Genomic DNA, 18990 nt, shown 5'->3' on the forward strand with positions numbered 1-18990 from the left:
TGATCACTGACTTAGATTCTACTTTTCTGTTGTAATGAAGGTAAACTTGGTCAATGGCAAAGATTCCTGATGGAAGAAGCTACACTTGAACTCCTTAACCTACGGAACAAATGTTCAGCAATCTGGATTGTACACTTTCCACTACTTCTCCTTATTGTCCATTATAGTGTCTGACTTGGAGTTGATGATAATATCAGTCTCTTCAGAGTTTAAAGGTCCTCTAAAGCTGTTCTATGTAATATTAAAGGTATTCCTGGCTCCTTTCACTGTTGAACCAAGTGTATCCAGTCTATTTTCATCATGTATCTGTGTATGGTTTTCGTTAGAAGAAAATGGATTTGTAAAACGTCTTTTTTTTTTTGTTCAAGATGCACTACAAAGTATCAGATATTTTGCAGAATGTCTTGAGGATTTCAGCCAATTCTCTTGAAAATACATCATAACACACATGCCTTGTACCCACCGGCCAAATGGCACGGATGCAAAAAGTTACAACCCTATTGCCAAACGTATCATTTTAACAGCTAATAACTTTAATAGTCCTTATTTGTTAGGATAATCTTGGGGGTTTTTGTATCCCGCTGACACTCACCTCGCAGTTCCAAGCCTTATTAAAAGTCACTTTGGAGTCCTGCTGGTAAGGGAGCGTATGAGTCAGAGTACAATCACCGTCTTAAAGCTCCATCAGTTAAGATGACAAAAGATCTCTCAGAGAATTTCGCAACGAAACGAACATTGTTTTTTTTTTTTTGGTTAGCCACGTCACGACCAGCTGAAACAATACACCGTCATTCCACGTCCAGCTCAACACCCTCTCTAAATAAGCATGCCTTTTAAAGGTCTCACCCAAAAATCAGTAATAAGCACTAACAGATAAAGTCATGTTGGGGGGGGGCTGGATGGAGGGGCCTCAGAGGGGAGGTAAGGGTGGAGCAGCAGGGGAGCACAGTCCTCGTCACTCGGCCCTGAGGTGAACCCACGACAAGACCACATGTTTATATTTAAAGCGGCATGCAACATGGGTTTTTAAACCGTGAGTCTGAAGTCAACAAGTTCTTTAACGGACCCTCAATGACCTGTTATGTTGCTAATGATGATGCTAGCTCTCCTGAGGCCAGTGCTTATAAGATGACCCAACTTAAACGGTGTTTGGTTTTCTCCAGGAGACGGTGTTTGTCTCCTCAGGATGTCCTTACATCTGTGTTCACACGGTACTGCAGAGTGGAGGGTGTACCGGCCCGTCCTGGCTCGGCTCCAGCCGCACTACCGTGTGAGAGGACACGTCGTCTCTGACACGCATGTCTTCTCCAGAAGCATGACCTCATACTCCACTTCAGACGGAGACGGTCTATGACTCTGGTCCGTCATTCACACTTGACTCTCGAACGCCCCGAAGACAAAGTGTCAGTCCTCGTCATTGTTCAGGGTTTATAGAATCACTGACTGGCTCAGATTCTGAGCAGAAAAAAAAGTGGGTCCACTCATAAACAGCTGGTGCTGAAGCCGCTACCGTCTGTGATGCACTCAGTGTTTAATTCTGTCCGCAGGTCTCGGAAGTGGCCCCGACCATAAAAGCAGCCATCCCAGGTTGTTACAGAGGAGAGCCTTCAGGTGAGTCACCAGTGAGAAGCTCTCTGTTTATGCATCTGTTGCTCAACTTTGAAGATTTTAGCCTTCATTTTCCAGTTCAGTAGACTAGCATAGTGTTGTTTTTTTACTTGAACAACTTCCATCTGAATGTGTTACTTGTCAACCAAGAGGTTATGATAATTTTAGGATTCGAAGCTGAGTTACAAGAGTATCTGATGAGTAGTTTAGTTCAGTATACATGCTAAACAAGTATTTGTCTTTAAACATGAATGCTCACTTTCTCTGTTCAGAGCCAACAGTGACAGTTTACATGGACGGATGGATGGATGGATGGATGGATGGATGGATGGAACCTCTGGAGGTCTCCTTCGGGAAATTGTTTTTCCAGCACACAGCAACATAGACGATAGTTTCATAAAAGAAGAACAAAGCGCAATAAAAAGAAAGTGCAAGGTGACACAATCTAAATCTAAAGATAAAGAACATAGATCAAAGAAAAATAACAAAGAAAAAGGATACAAAGATTAACACGGAATAGAATCATCTTTTCACTCCTGCCCACAAACTAAACTGTCTAATAGCACGAGGAATGAATGAGTCTCTGAGTCTATTAGTGTTGCATCTGGGAAACAATGACCAAGCTGAGTCAAATACAAGCATTGAAATATGAAAAGAATATCAAGTTTTTCAAGTAAACGTATCTGGACGGTAGAGATCAGCTTGTAGCCTGAGAAGTTGCGGTTCAATCCCAGTTTCGGATGATCTGGATGAAACGCACACATAAAGGTTCTAATCCTGGTCGTCATTCTCTGCTTGGATTTGATTTTGTCTTGAAAAAAAGATCTTTAATTGTGAAGAAATTCATTTAAACTAGATTAAGATCAAAATTAAGAAAAAATATTGAAATACGATGTAGCTACAATTAAGTCATGTTAAAATTGTAGCAGTTTTTAATAATTGTTTTTAAGTAAAATGAAAAATAAGTCAGATTATAAGGGATAATAATATGAATATACCTCTCATGTTATGTATTTATTATTATGTTATATGTTTCACAAGAACAATCTTTCAAAAATGCAAAAGGAAAGAATTTAGTGATCAAGGCAAAAAGTACTCATTGAAAACATGAAATCATTTCTTTCTCTGTAAACTGTAAACTTATGTTTGAGCATAAGAAAAAAAATCTGCGTAAACCAGTAGGAAAAAGACAAAAAACATGCGTCTGAATTGGAGAATAAAAACAGGTGGGAGGTGAAGAAGCGAGTGCAGACAAGGTGGAATAAATATAACTATGGTCTAGATATGCAGAGTAAAAAAGTTGAGAAGGAAGGAAGCAGAGTTGAATATGAAGATACTGAGGTTGAGAGGATTGGTAGTGATGTAGAGACTAAGCAAAGGAGGAAGAGAAAGACAACAGTTGGGTCCATGGATGGTAAAAAATGAGGACATGAAGAGGACCAGGGTGAAGGGTGGACGGGCTAAATGGGTTAAATTTGACTCACTCTTGAAACTCCTGATAGGAAAAGATGGAGGGATGGATATATAGGAAGGATTAAAAATCCCGGGTCATATATATAAAAGAGAAAGTAAAGCTAAACCGTCTAAAGCTTGATTATACCCTGTTTTTTTTATGTCACAATACTTTATTGTCTATTATTTACTCACTTCAGGAATCTGCTGCCAAATCGACTTTTATTAAAAACGTGTGGTTTTGAATTAATTCCCTGAACTGTTCTAGTATGAGAACAAAGTCAATCTTTTTTTTGTGTAAACATTTTCAGGATTAAAGGCTTTAAAAAGTTACGGCACAAAATGTGCCGTTTGGATGATTGATTGACGGCTTTGGTGCCCAATTATTCCGATTTCTCCGGATCAGGCCAAACGCCTGAAGCAGCAAATGTTATTTTTATTTTCACTATTTCCTAATCCTCCATTCCTTTTTTCTTCCAATTGCTTCCATTGTCAGTCCATAAACACTGAGCTTTCCCACAGTTCAGCTCCATTTCACTGACTCTTGGTGTTTTTTCTGCATCCCACAGCTTTCACAAGGAATTCTCCTCTGACGAAAAAGAAGACTTGAATAAAACTAGCAAGGATATTGATGGTCGCCTGTTGGCCCACCTCCCCAAAGGTAACCAGAGCCTCGCTGTCACTTTGATGTCCAGTTGTTTGGTACAATCTCCTGAGAAAATGTTTTTTGGATAAGTTCTAACGCCACCATCATCCAGCCTAAAGTTGACTGGCAAACAAGCAAATTCATTGCTGAAAGAAGAAAAAGTGGGTTGTCTTGTGGTCACCCCAGCAAATTAAATTAACAAAATAACCTCAGCATGGATGGAAAGAACTAAAATAGAAACATTTCTAAGACGGGTGTTGTCAAAGTGGGGGATAGTTTCCCCCCCCCGGCCACTAAAAAAACGCTGATCTAGAAGAATACATTGACTTGTTAGCATGTGGCTACATTAATTTTCCACATTTTTCTTCCGCTGCAGTCTCGGAACTGAGGAAGCGATTTGAAGGCATCACCACCAGCGTCAGTGACTGTGATATGAACAGGTAATCTGGTGTTAAATGTTATAAATAAACATACCTGCATAATTAAATGTCATCAAAGTAGAAAGGAGCGTATTGCCCGTCGACTGGAGGGCATCGAGGGAGATGTTCATCCATCCTTGATCCCGAGGTTGGTCTCCAACAGACTCCTGGAGGAGGACACACCGCGCTACACCAGGGCCTCGGACCCCTGTGAGCCCTTCAGTGGTGCGAGGACACTAGACATTTAGTTGTTTTTTTTCCTCATTAACTTTCGCTCTGTCTTGTAGTGACGGTCCAGCAGATCGACATGGAGGGACTTGAAAACCCGGACGCTAAAATGTCTCTGCCAGTAGAATCCAGGACTCAATTCAAGTCTTTAACTCACACGGAACCTGTTTCCAGCTCGCGCTCCCTCGCTCCAGACATGGAGTCTAAAGCCGCCCGGATCGCCCGTTACAAAGCGGAGCGGCGCCGCCAGCTCGCCGAGCGCTACGGCATCACCTTGGATCAGGAGCCGGACCTGGACAATCCCTCCCAGTACAGTCGAGTCCGGAAAGAGCCCGAATGCTCGGAGCGGCGCGTCAAGAGGGAGGACGTAGCCCACGCCCCCGTCACCAGTCCACGGGCGGCGCGGGGCTCGACCCAGCACGGCGACCCGCCAACCGAAAAGACTCGGATCCGAGCCGACTCGTTCACCGAGAGGGAGAGACTGATGAACCTGGAGAACCAGCGCAGAGCCGCCGCCCCGGACTCTTCCTCGGCGTACATGGATGTGACATCTTCCTCGACTGGCGTCGGCGGCAGGCAGCCGGTCTCGGGGGTCCCGCCCAGTTCCCCCAAGAGGAGCAGGAGTTCTTCCCTCTCTTCACCCAAACACGGGGTCTCTCCTGGAGACCTTTTCATCGACCAGCAGGCTCAGGCCATCCTCAGCAGACAAGGGTGAGTGTCAAGTACAACTTCTTTGAAATCCAAATAGCAGTTCTGTATTTCATCGCCATAAGGGGGCGCTATTGCTTCCCAAGCCACAGAAGAAGGAGCAGGTACCACCTCACAAAACATTAACAATATTCAATAACTAGATGAGCACAAAGACTGTCCATACCACCGCCAAGGAGCTTATTTATCATCTACGTGAAAACGCATCTTTCAAGGAAATCATGAAACGACTCCCAATATTTTGTTTTTACTCCTCGTTTTAATGATTCTTTGATGTTTCATAAAATTAAGTTTGACTTTTCTTTGTTAGTTGTAGTAGTGAACAGAATAACTGAAATGTATGGAGCAGAACCTACTCTAACCCTCATGAACTAAATGTAGGAGAGGAAGAAAATGTTTTTATACAAGTATATCTATAAGTCGTGGTGGCCTAATTATTAGATTTTATTTAAATTAAGTTAAATAAAAAAATGTTTTTTGAGAATTCCTTGTAATGCAAACGGCAGGACGAAAAAAAAACAACCAAAGAAGTCATTGTCACTTTCAGCCACAAACTTGTCGTGTTTTGTCACACACTGAGTCAGTTCTTCACAATGTCACCCATTTTCACCATAGATTCATTAATGCAAAGTCTACCTATACTATCTCTTTTTACTTCAACAGACAGTTCATTCTTTTTCAATTTAAAATCTGTATTTCATGCATTTCACTGTGTTTTCAATCATGGTTTCAAAACCTTTCAAGCCTTAAAACTAAAAGAGTAAGAAGGGATTTGACTATAATTTATTACTGCATCCATTTGACAGTTTTACTGCTCGGCTCTATTCCTGTCATTCCCCCCACAGATGTTTGAAAACTAGGCTGAGCTAAACTTACTCTGCTGGAGAGCAACGGCTTCAGTGTCACTGGGAAGATGTGTGTTCCTTTAAGTTCCTTGACCCCCAACAGGCTCTGGGATGCACCAGTAAATCATAACAACAACAGGAAAAACTCCAGAATCCATGTGATAACAACGTTTGAATAGCTGTTCAAATGATGGAATTAATATTAGTGTAATGCCAGAAGACGTTTTCTAAACTTTGACCCGTTTACTCACACCTTCCTCAACGCGTCTCCGTTGGTACAGCGCCAGTGGCAAACTGTGCTCTGATTGGTTCCTGGAGACCGATGCAGACGGTGACACACAGTCTCTTATCAACTGGCCGTCAAGGTACACACAAGCTGGTGGTGTGCCCCCCATCCCCCTCTACCCCCCCTCCGAAATCACCCCCTCATTTCCCATCCAGGTGCACTTTAACAGAATCCATCTTCATCATCCCAAACATTCCTCGCAGTTTTACTGATACTTCTTTGCTGTGTGGAGACTTCCTGTTGCCCTTTAGCACTACTCAGTGCTTTAGTAAAGCATTAAGGCTCGATCACTACTAGTTATTTTAGTAATAGTTATTTTAGTAATAGTTATTGACTCATCATGAACACAACAACACTTCATAAATGTGGATTGTGTGTCTTTTGTTCATTTGTGTTCGGTTCATAAACATGAATTTCAGAGACATTCATGTTTTAAGTATTTTATCATTGTTTTTATAGTAGTTTACTATTTTATTTTAAATTGTTTTTGTTATTTTTTGTAATAATGTATGTTTTCTGAAATTTTTCCATCTACATTTCCCAATGATAAAAGAATAAATGTATATAGACAATTAAATATAAGACATTTTACATACTTTAGGCAAGAACCACTATAAATATTACCTTTTTTAATTGTTAAATTGTTTAGTTGTTGTTTGGCATTTTTTATAAAAGATAATAAGTAAAGATGAACTACCATAAACCAATTTTGAGGATATTATTGATGACTATTTACCCTGAGGTTTCAAATACGAAATTATACTTTTATTTGTTATAATAGAAACATAAGGTATAACAGAAATATAAAGTAGTGCATCATTTCTATAATGAAATGATTAAACATTATGTTAAAAAATATGAATAAATTACAATAATGAATTGTGTTGGTAATATTATATGTGAAACCTTCCAGATGTGGTAACATTTTTTAGGTACTTGGTAAAAAAAGACTGAAAAGTGTAGATTTGTATTAAATTATACTATTGTCCTTTTAAATGATTGTTGACACAGTTTTACATGTTCAAGAGCTCATGAAATGGAAGGGTTTAGTAGAGTGACTCGGGAATATACTTTACTGAAATTCCAAAAGGTATTAGTAAATAATGATGTCGATGTTTCTGTGTTTTATGAAATGCACGCATTTGTTTGATTCTCAAGTACCATCATAGGCAGAGCGGCGCCCTCCAGTGGCTTGAAGGCACATTGCAATACACCGAATACACTTTTTAATATTTGATGTAGAAGAATTAAAAATAATCTAAAACTCGCTTCTAAAAAAAACTAATCGGCTTCTTTACCCGAATAGTTCATTGCCGTGTTTTCTTACCAAATTATCCACCAAACATCTGAAATTAATATTGTTTTTTTTCCCCCCATTTTGAATCTGTGTTTGAGGGTTAAACCTGCTCCTTGTCTCCCTGAAGAATCAAAGTTAGGGAGAGGCTGGCAAGGGAGGGTGGTCGCCACAAAAGTCCTGAGCTGGATCTACCTGCTCATCACAGAAATCATCATCATCATCATCCGTCGGTCCAGCACGCCTGGTCCGGAGCGCCGGGAGACCAGGGCGGACACTCTGGCTACCTCTCCATGGCCTCGGCTGCTCCCCTCAAAGCTGCTCCGCTCGAGGACGAGCTGGACGATCCAGAGGGAGTGAAGACCGAAGGTCTGTTGAGAAGCAGGAAAGCCGTGCTGCCCTCAGAGATCCGCCGCCGGGAGAGAAGCACGGAAGACCCGCGCAGAGGAAGAGCAGACGAGGAGCCCGTGAGGACCAGGGTGGAGGCCGAGGTAGAAGAGCCATCGAGGGGAGGTCAAAGGGGTCGATCGAGGTTCAAGGAAGCGGCCGATCTTCCTGTGGAGAACATCTCGCATCATCTCGGCGCCGACAACAGACCCCTTAATAATGCCATATACGTCCAGAAGGGCCCGGTTGCTGGTCATCTCCAGCCCAGAGCTGCCCTTGCCGGTCCACAGAACTCCGCGCCGATCCCGTCTCTGCTGGACTCTGCTGACCCACAGAGACATCAGCACCACCATCAGCACCACCACCATCAGAACCACCCTCCGGCTCCTCCAGACGCCGCTGAGCCAGACAGTCGCACCAACGGAGAAGCCCCCGCGGACCCCCGAGTGTCGGTGGCCCAGCTCCGGCACTCGTATCTGGAGAGCGCCTCCACCCCCCCCACCCGACGCAAAGCTGATCCGTAGGTGTCACGTGTTCGCCGGCCGCCTGCTGAGACGCCATCATGACTAATCACTAACGCCGCGTCCACACTGCTGCAGTTCAAGTCCAAAGTGCCGTCCTGTCTCCTAACGTCTGACGGTAGACAAGTTTCTTGATACAGTGAAGGTGATAATGTGGAAGCTGTATCATGAAACCTCATCAGCTGTATCATGAAACCTCATCAGCTGTTCCATGACACATCATCAGCTGTATCATGAAACCTCATCAGCTGTATCATGAAACCTCATCAGCTGTATCATGAAACCTCATCAGCTGTATCATGAAACCTCATCAGCTGTATCATGACACATCATCAGCTGTTCCATGACACATCATTAACCCATCACTAGTCATAACGATGTGTATATCATGGCAACAGTTCTTCACCGTCATGGGTACCCAGCACACACACAGAAAGGGGATCTGATTATAACTAAACACATCATGGGTCAGGGATGTCCAAAGAGTCTTCTGGGGTCCATTTGCTGTCCTCCATCACGTTTAAATCTGCCCACAGAGTTTGAGGTAAAATGGTTCAGCCTATACCTCCATTATCAGGCAGTAAAGTTAAGATCTTAACACTGTAAACCCGTTGAAGTTTTTATCGGGTACTGTCAGGGGGACATGGAAACAGTGTCCTAAACTTTTCTAAAAAAGGGGTCAGATTTCATGGAATCACTTCACTAACTGACAGTCTTTAAATAATTGAAGGCTTTGGACAGTCTTGACTTCAAGGAACCTAGAACCAAAATGTAAGGAAGCACTATTGGGTTCTTCTGTAATTCTTAATCCATCCTTTTTAACCAGAGAGAAATTCACTACCAGGAGCTACAGGTCCAGATTTAACTCTAACCACTCTGGACACTCTGGTGTGGTATATCATTGTGTTTCAACGGACGCCAACTTGAGCTAACTTATTCCAACGTAGTCGATTTACCCAATTGATAAGCACCAGATTATCTACCAAGCAACCCTGACATTATCTTATCATTGTCATCGATCCTGGTCTTACAGTCCAGCATCTCACATAATCTTGATGCTGTTTTCTGTGCCACAGAGAGTGACAAACCCATTGATGCTAAGACGCCTGAACTAGACTCTTTCTTAGTTTTCTAAGTCTGAGTTTTCACAAGGGGTAGATTTTTATACTTCATACTATTCTGTCCTATGACCTTGAACCATCTCCTGACAGTCTTCTGCTTTCATGGGTCTAACTTCAGACATGGCTCCACTCAAGACCCACAACCTTTATGACACATTAGGAAGAGAGGAACCTTTGAGAGCATCAACATTTGTATGCGAGTCAGTTCCTTGAAATAAGTACCTCAACACTACACAAAAATGAACCCCCATTATTGGGCACAACATCCTTAACTGGACATTAAAGAACTGTATTTATTGGACTAATGGGTGCACCAGATTAAAGGGACAATAAGTGGGAAACGGCTTCACCAAAGTCTAATTAAACAATCAATCCGACTTAATACTGTACATACAACGCTTTCAGAGCAAATTAATGAATTTTAAATGCACCTTATAGTCCGAAAAATACGGCTTGTAAACTGCAGAAATGTAGCTGAAGCTTCATCGCCGAGTGTTGTTGATCACATTAACTTCACCCATTGTGTGTTTGCACTGTGATCGTGTCAAACATCTGCATGAGAAACTCTCTCCTTCACTGTGTTTCTCGCTCGTCTCGCTGACGCTCTCGATTGGCCCCTCAGTGCGACGGAAGACGCCCTACTGGTGGGTTTCGATGCCCCGTGGAGAAAGGCAAGAGGGCGGGCTCGCAGGCCCCGTCAGTATATTGAACCGGGCGAGAGTAGAAAGAACTCAGAGAGGTTTAGGACGCAGCCCGTCACGTCTGCCGAACACAAGGAGACGGATAGGTACTTTCTGCATGTTCATACGTATAACTGACGAGTGTGGTCGCCCACCATCTAAACCCTCTCCGTGAGCCCCCCCCTTCCTCACATCTCTAACCACATTAGCACACACTGGAGCTTAGAGGCCAAAGGTCTCCTGATTGGGCCGGAGCGGCGGGTCGTGCCATGTGACCACTTCAACCTGAATCAGTCTTTGTTGATTGCTGAGAACATGGAGCTGAACAAACTTGTGTAATACTACTTAAATCTGATGCTTAAACCGCTTTTGATTCCCCCCTCCGTCACCGCTCGATACACAACCCGCCGCTTAATGCTCGACTAACATCCTGCGCCTCGACGGCTAACCATGCTCTCCATAACACTCGCTCATGTGAGCCCAGTTTGGCCAATTTTAACTTGTTTTTCTGTCTTTTTAAAGGTCCTGCGTGAGCTCGGACTTCGCTTCCACTGATGGTGAGAGATGTTTTTATTTCATCTTTATGGCTTTAAGAGAAGAGTAGAGCTCTAGGAAAAAATATATTAATATATTAAACTCTGTATTATGTTAGTTGTTTCTTTTTTAAATGTATTTCGGACACATTCATAGATAAAACTAGTGACTTTCTGAAAAAGTATCAAGTTTAAAAGTTTAAATCACACCCCAAGCCGTTATAAATATTTTAAAGTTGGTGCAATTTAAATCCTGCTCATATAAAGGTTGTCAATAAAGTCTTTTCACCATTAAAAAATAATTTTAAAAAAAGCTAATAAATGACTGGAAATGTTTTTCCTGATAAGATTTGTCAATTGCACAAAGGTTTTAATCACATGATACATGGACAATGATACAGAAAGTTAAAAAAAATTGGTCCATTTATAGCGTTTATTGGACTATATTTAATGAGCAAAGAGGGTTTTTTTGGACACCCTGTGGTTTCTGGAATTAAACCAACATTCTGAAATTGCCTCTTGATGACTGACATTAACATGTCAATCAAGCATGATTGGTTGTCACTCAGGTCTCACAGGCCCAACAAAGTTTCTATTTAGATGTGATCAGTTCCTAACTGACACTCACTTATAACACGAAACAGAGCAAACATGCAAACACTGCCGTCTGCCTTTCATCATTAAGTTAGTTTTATACATTTAAAGTTGGCTCCTTGGCAGAGGTATACCCTGTTTAGGTGACCAACTCACTTATTTCAGGACTTTAGTGTATTATTTCTACGTCACTACTAGTTGTTGGATGCTTAACGTAATCAATCCAAATATCTAAAGCAGGGGTGGGCAATTAAAATTCTACAAGGGCCACATTAAATTCCGTGAGTGTTGTAGGGGCCGTCAAGCAAAAAGAAAGACGAAAAATCCCTAAAAAAAAAGGACATGCGTCCTTAGGCCGTGACATTTAGTAAGCTAAATAAGATGCAATTTTATTCTTGTATAGATTCCTTTTTTCAAAACATTTCTTCAATTAACTTAAAAAAACTTTTTTTTGAGGGATTAATATATACTCGAAAAATAACACACAAAAAGGAGGGAAGTGTTGTGTGAAAATGTAAATTAGTAATAAATGCATTAGAACCATTTATACATGATCATACTTTGACATTACGAGGGCCGCATAAATACAGTCAAAGGGCCGCATGTGGCCCCCGGGCCGCACTTTGCCTAGGTCTGATCTAAAGAAAGGACTGATGACTGGAACGGTTGTATTCACAGAGAATCATTCAAAACGTATCTACTGTCGACCCTGAGTCGGCCTCTGCTTCTGATCGATATCCATCACTGATATGTTTTTCCATCCCGGCCGATAATGGCCTCCATCGCCACGAGTCACTTAGTTTGCTGCCTAATTGAGAACTTCCTGCTCTAAATATTGCAAGATTGAAACGTCAGCATCCATCGGTTTGACTCGTTCTCTCCCAGCAGCGGACGAGGAGAAGCTGGACGATCGGGCCAAGCTGAGCGTTGCTGCCAAACGTTCCTTGTTCAGGGTGAGATTCCTGCCTTTTTTTTTCTCTCTTACTCCCGTTTGTGTTGCTGGTCACGGTCTCTGCTGCGGGGAAACGTGTTTCCGATCATGCCTCCGATGTCTTGATTTAAGTGGACGTGGACCTGGAGATGTTCCAGATGCTTCTCTTGTGAATCTGATGACGCGGTAGAAATGAAACACTTGTGCACATGTGTGAGAATGACTCGAGCTGAATTACAAAGAGTTGGAACCTTTGGATCGACTGACGCTGTTATGATGCGACTGTTACGGTCTTGTTGCTCGACGTTAACAGTTTCTTGAAAACTATGTAGAAAAAAAACTATAAAAACTATGTAGAAATATTTCCAAAATATATTTTTCTATTAAAAAGGTTCTAGTTTTAACTAATGTTTTATGTAAATTCTTGTTCTTATTTAATTTAATTTATTTTTTGTGAAAAATTTCTTTATTTGCTGTGGCTATTGGAAAAAAATAATTTCCGAAGGAGACCTTTTGAGGGATCAATAAAGTTCTACCTTACCTTACCTTAAATTATAATGTATATACATGGACAGTATATTGTATAAGCTTTGACTTTGCATCAAGTTAGCTTCGGCAAGAGCCAACCCAACATTAGCATCTTACGTTGCAATGACCTTTCTTCTTAAAAAAAAAAAAAGAATGTCGCTCTTCTTAGTATTTATATTTAAAAATCTTATTCAAAAATGAAATCATGACGACACGCTTTTACTGTGTTTCCTGTAAAGAATCAGGACTTTAAAGACTGCAATTTTGTTTCGGTAAGAGAAGTTAAAGTCATAATTTTGATCAAACGAGTGAAATAAATCAGTTATGTTGTTCCTTTGTGTTTTAAACGAGGTAGTCAATTTATTAATACAATGTTTTTAAGGAAGCCTATATACAGTATATATACATGACATTTCCTGTTTTTTTGTTTATTTCAGACATATTTTTTTAGATTTATAAGATATTTTTGGTGAGCATTTTTTTTAGTTTTGGTACGTTTATACATAAATTAATGTTTTATCTTCGTATTATTTACATTTAATTTATATTGTCCAAAAATATCCATTACACATGTCGGCTAAAACGCATTTTTACCCATCAAAATTTGCCTTGAATTTTAATTTGTTTACATAGAATCCTTGATCAACACTAAAATAAATGTCAACTGTTAAGAATGTATACTTGTATTTTAAGTTGCTTCAACATATCTGTGATGACGTTAGACATTATGATAGATTTCAGTCATTCATGATCTTTTAATCTTTCAGGAGCTGGAGAGGAGCCTAGACGGCGGACCCCCCAAACCTCGGTCCAGAAATGCTGCCGTGGACAGAAGACTGAGACGCACACAAGACCGATCCAGAACTCAACCCGTCACCACAGAAGAGGTCGTGATCGCTGCCACGTAAGTCTCTGTTTTTAAAGCCGTATTTCCTCACAATAACAATGGAATAGATTTTGTATTTAATTTTATATTTAATCCACAAAACCTGCTTATCAATGATGCAATAAAACTAAAGAACAAATGATTTGCTATTTTACTGTTGATCAGTGTATAAGTGAACTCTTGTATATAATCATGATGCGAGGTTCTTATAAAAAATGGAAATATGAAGCTGCTACACGAATGCATAAATAGTTTTTATTTTTTATTTTATACTATTGTTTATGTCCCCTAATTTAAATTGTCCCTAGAAGAGCACGATTTAAAACTACAGGCTTGCCATTTTCAACATTATTTTGGTCTTATCTTGTTTAGCAATTCAGTAATATTGATGTTTTTTATTATTTAATAAAACATTTCAATGTCTTCAATTCTTCATACCATCAATTTTCTCTCAATGTCAATAGCGGTTTACATTTGAGAATTTAAATATCAATTATTCTGAGGTTTAACTTTTCATTATTTTATTTTAGTCATTTTATTTAGTCAAACATTTGAAAAGTGTTTTTCATCACAACATACATGTGTGTCAATTTACAGTAAAAAAATCACGTAAAAATCTGGGGAAACATCTCTGACTTGTTGCCAAGAAGTGACAGTACATGTACATGATTAAAAACATCAAAATGAGACGGCAATAGTAGTGTGTGTTGCTTAAAGCTGGAACAGTTTGTCGTTAAAAACAAAGTCAGGATGTTCTCAGACACTTGTGGTTGGTTTGTCTCCCACATTTAAGATGATAAACCTCCCACATTGTCCAGTTAACTTAAAAACAAAGTACTTTTTAATCTCACAGTATCTGAGCCACGTCTAGAATGAAAAGAATAACAACAGAATATCAGGTTAATAATGTGCTTTTCTTGTTTCTCTTGTTCATTTCATTTAATCTTTGTTCTTCGTCACAAATGTTATAGTCGCTTGAGTTCTGCATCCTCAGCTCGGACACTTAAGTTTCATATTGTACTGCAACAGTTGACATTGTTGAGAGCCTACAGTTAATCCTACCCCAGTTATTAACTTTGGTTTCAGGGACTACACATTTTAAACGGATTACTCTTGAGACAAAGGATGAGTTGAGATTTATCTGATGATGACATCATGTATTTTGAATTCTTCTCTGTCTGTCCTTCATGTCAGTAGCGCCCCCTCTCGACCCCCCATGACTGAGTCTGTTCACACTGCTGTAGCCAGAACCTCTAGTCCCACATTAGTGAGCAGCCCTCGGCTGACCCGCAGGTACATGTCGGTCCAAACGGTGTGTGACTAACACGACTGACGTTCACTCTTTGTTCGTGGGTTGTTGCACCTTATTAACCTTTTTGTCTCTTCAAGTACGTATAGATTTACAGGGTTTATTTGAATTTTATGGGTTTTAGATTTGATTAAAATGGGTTTTTACAATGAAAAATAGTTTGAATGAAAACAAAGAAAATCACATTTAAAAAAAAAGTTAACAACAGTAATGACTATAATGGAAAATAAGGAAAAGATTTAAACTAAATGTCAATTATTTTACATTTATTAATGTAAATGCAAAGCTTTAATTTTCCGTTTGTGGATTATGAGAGTGATGACATTTTGCTGATGTCAGTAAGACTTACATTAATAATGAAAAAAAAAAAGGTTCAAACTTGAAATCCCAGTTTGTCTCACTCCCTCTCAGTAAACTCATCTAGCTACCCAGTTTTTACCCTTCATAGCTCTTCACGCATGTGCAGGTCAATTTGGTCCATGTTTGAACTTCTTGATGTACCGTTATTTTTTTACTAGAAAGGATAAGTCGGGGACTAATTAAATCTTAAGGGGCAACTTTATCCACTGTTAAGAGGGGCTGTCAATCAAAATTTGAAGATGATCTAAATTTCCTGTTTGAATGTTTTATTTTATATTAATTTGTTATGAAGATCTTCATTATAAACAATGAAGTTACTATGTATAATGTTTGTAAAGACTTTATATATTAACTTTATTTCAAATAACTCTCAAAAACTTGCAAAGAAGCCTTATATCCAATAAAAAATACGTTATTTTTGTTGATATAATGCCCTTAAAAGATTTTTAAGATAATATACATATATTATCCATGTCTACAATTGTACAGAGACTTTCTATAACAGAAACACATGTTGAAAGAAGTGAATTTGATTGGTGTTTGACAGAGGAGGACAAACACAGAGATGATAAAGATATATTGAGCAACAAAGAATAAAAATATATATATATTGCTATCAGACTCGTACTTACCGTTACGGACTTAGGAACCACTGGACCAGTTTTATCATTTTACTGTGACCTAATGAGAGCCACATGAAAACAGTCAAAGTATTATAAGTGAATGTCACATCCTGTATGTTACATATTTACCAACAGTAGGTTTTATAGCTCAGTAACCAGAGAAGAAGTTACACTGCCCTCGTGTGTGCATGAAGCGAACTGCAGCAACATTTGTGTGAGCCTCACCTGCATGAACGATGGATGTTTCTCAGCCTTCCTTCACCACCATCTCCTCCTCCTTCTCCTCCTCCTCCTCTCAGCCTGCAGGCGTCCTCTAAGCACAGCGCTGCCGCTCGCCAGCCCCCGGACACGCAGGAGACGAAGGCCTCCCAGCAGCGTCCCAGAATGGAGGACCAGAACCAGGGTCAGGAGGAGCCGGACCTCTGCACCCTCAGCCTGGCAGAGAAGATGGCGCTGTTCAACCGGCTGGCTCAGCCTCCCACCCGGGTCACCCACACCCGAGGGTCCCGCCAGCGCCGGAACAACGCTCGCTACCAGACCCAGCCCATCACCCTGGGCGACATGGAGCAGGTGAGGGTCTTTTTTTTTCTTGAGTGAAGTAGCCCCAGCGTGGATACAAGAGTACTTAGTTGGGCGGTGTCTCTGGTCCAGGATCTCTCAGACAATGACAGCAGGGAAGACCTGGACTTGTGTGACAGTCCAGTTGAAGAAGTCCAAGTAAGAGCCTGAGCGGTTTTGCGTTGGCTTTGCTGTAGATGCTGAGTCAGCAGTGACCAGAAATGACCGTTCATTTCTGTGACGTCAGCGTGAGGCAGAGACAGTGCATGGCTTCTGTGGCGAGGCTCGGTCAGACGGCAGATCTCGGGTCTGAGGAACGAAGCTCTCCATGGATTTGAAATGTTGCTTCTTGTTTGCTGCTGAACTGACGTGTCAGGTCTGTTTGTTGTCCTGTGTTGACGGTTGTACGTCTTGATTAGCATTTAGCGTGATAGCAGGAAACCATTAAAGGCTAAAATGTGATGAGAAAATGTTAAAGATTTTCCTTAAAGTTGTGTTAAAAATATCAACTTTTAAAGTACATTTTAAATACAAAATAAAAGTGACGCTTTATACGATATTTGGCACACTATTTTAAAAATATGTAGCAACTTCAAATGGTAACTTTTATTGTCAGTTTTGTAAACACAACGTAGGTTGTTTCTTTTTTGTGGTGTCAGTACAGAATAAAGGAATGAAATAAGATAACACATAAAATAAGAAATATAAAAACAGAACCAGGCACCAAGGTAACAATTCTTTTAAATTCAAAATTTTTGTTTGCTCACAACATTTTGAAGAACATGCATCAAAGCTGAAACGGTTACTGATGGTCTGATGAAGCTTCATGAAGCAGTGTCGTTATTTTCAGAGTCCACTAGATGGCGGTCTCTTCACTATTTTCCTTTTTGTTTTGAACAACTATTCTAATGAAACATCACATCATTTTTAAACTGATGGCGCCACCTACTGACCTCTGAACAACATGACAATGTTTCATGAAGCTTCACCAGACCATTACTAGAAACCACCTTTTATTATTGAGTTATTATAGTTAGTATTATTGACTTGTAAAAGTTGCATAAATAGAGGATGTTAATTCTGTTTTTGTAAAGTGTCCTTGAACGCAGCACAAGCTGTTTGTCTCAGTGCATGGTTTCTCTCAGCAGAAGACGTTTAAAACACAGGAAAAGTTATCATTTTTTACAATATAGTCATGATACTAAATTGTGTGTCAGTCTTTATATTTGGTTGATAATGAAACAAAACTATTTTCCAGTAAATTATGTATATCTTTGTCCAATTTACTTTAATGTTTACTTAAACAAGGAGATAAAGACGAAGCGTTTTATTTTCACATCGATGCTGATGTGATTGTTCGAGGTTTGATCTAGTACCGATCAGACGGGCATGGCTTTGAGATTTGAGCTGACTTTTTATAACCCAAGTCACTGACTCGTCCTTCTCACCCTCGCACGACAAGCTCCACAACGGAGCCTCTTCCCAGGCGCCGTCCTCGGCCCTCAAGGAGGGCATCACGGTGTCGACCGACCACGCCGGCGACATCCACATCGCCAGGGCGGCGGCTCAGAGCACCGCCGACCGGGAGGCGTGGAGGTCTCCGGACGCCGAGGAAGGATCGGAGTCCGGGGCGGGGAAGAGGAAGCTGCCCTCCCCGGACGGAGCGGTCAGACAGCCGGCCATGCCCCCGCCTCCGGGCGGGAGGCAGAGGAGGAGGGAGGAGGAGGAGGAGCCCAGAGGACCAGGAGAGGAGCCGAGGGAGGAGAGGCCGCAGAGGGAGGAGGACCATCGCTCGCAGAGACAGAGGAGCCGGACCATCAGTGAAGGTAAACTCAACACATGTTTCTATAAACATAGTTACATTAGATGCTGTATTCCGTAGATTTGGGTTCAACTGCAAATGTTTAGAAAGATTCATCAAACTAATAACCACAACGTATTTTACTCAACTTTTTCTACTTTTTTAAAGAGTTATTTTGTTCAAATGATGTGTGGATAAAATCGATTTAAAATACGCCCCTCATTCTGTGTGTCTCTACTCTCAAATGGTTTAAAAAGTAGGAGATGTTTACATTTAGGATATTTCTTAAAATCTCTACCAATAAAATAACTTTATTACTTTTTATTGTCATTGCACAGAAAACACAGCAGTTAAACTGGCAACGGAATTTCGTTGCTTGGCAACCGTTAAAAAAAACAGAAGAATGAATCTATATATAAAAAGTATAAATATAGTTATTAATAAGTTAAAAATAGTGCAATATAGTATAACGGAATATATAAATAGCGTTTTAAATATTGCATATAATAATTAATGAGTATAAAAGTATAAATATAAATAAGTTAAAAATGTATTTATACTTTTATACTAATTAATTATTATATGCAATATTTAAAACGCTATTCATTTATTCTGTTATACTATATTGCACTATTTTTATAGTATATGTTATAAATAGCATAAATGCGTAAT

The 18990-nt window shown here is 40.3% G+C and overlaps 1 protein-coding gene across 16 annotated transcripts in view; it reads left to right on the forward strand.

Moving 5' to 3' along the window:
- The window catches only part of svila (supervillin a), a 67232-nt gene that overhangs the window by 28333 nt on the left and 19909 nt on the right, over positions 1 to 18990 (forward strand). For 4 of the 16 annotated variants that reach the window (XM_087788732.1, XM_087788720.1, XM_087788724.1 and 1 more), the window contains exons 2-15: positions 1548 to 1611; positions 3630 to 3721; positions 4083 to 4146; positions 4208 to 4350; positions 4413 to 5064; positions 6188 to 6271; positions 7617 to 8393; positions 10138 to 10302; positions 10718 to 10752; positions 12208 to 12275; positions 13549 to 13685; positions 14862 to 14960; positions 16259 to 16529; positions 17980 to 18343. In XM_087788732.1, coding sequence (XP_087644858.1) covers positions 4139 to 4146; positions 4208 to 4350; positions 4413 to 5064; positions 6188 to 6271; positions 7617 to 8393; positions 10138 to 10302; positions 10718 to 10752; positions 12208 to 12275; positions 13549 to 13685; positions 14862 to 14960; positions 16259 to 16529; positions 17980 to 18343 — 2803 coding nt within the window. In that variant the 5' untranslated portion in view covers positions 1548 to 1611; positions 3630 to 3721; positions 4083 to 4138. The remainder of the gene's footprint in view (positions 1 to 1547; positions 1612 to 3629; positions 3722 to 4082; positions 4147 to 4207; positions 4351 to 4412; positions 5065 to 6187; positions 6272 to 7616; positions 8394 to 10137; positions 10303 to 10717; positions 10753 to 12207; positions 12276 to 13548; positions 13686 to 14861; positions 14961 to 16258; positions 16530 to 17979; positions 18344 to 18990) is intronic. The other 12 variants (XM_087788726.1, XM_087788736.1, XM_087788725.1 and 9 more) reach the window with 10 other exon arrangements.

This window comes from Callionymus lyra, chromosome 4 (genome assembly GCF_982586985.1).
Source record: "Callionymus lyra chromosome 4, fCalLyr1.hap1.1, whole genome shotgun sequence".
In the NCBI taxonomy this organism is placed as follows: domain Eukaryota; kingdom Metazoa; phylum Chordata; class Actinopteri; order Syngnathiformes; family Callionymidae; genus Callionymus; species Callionymus lyra.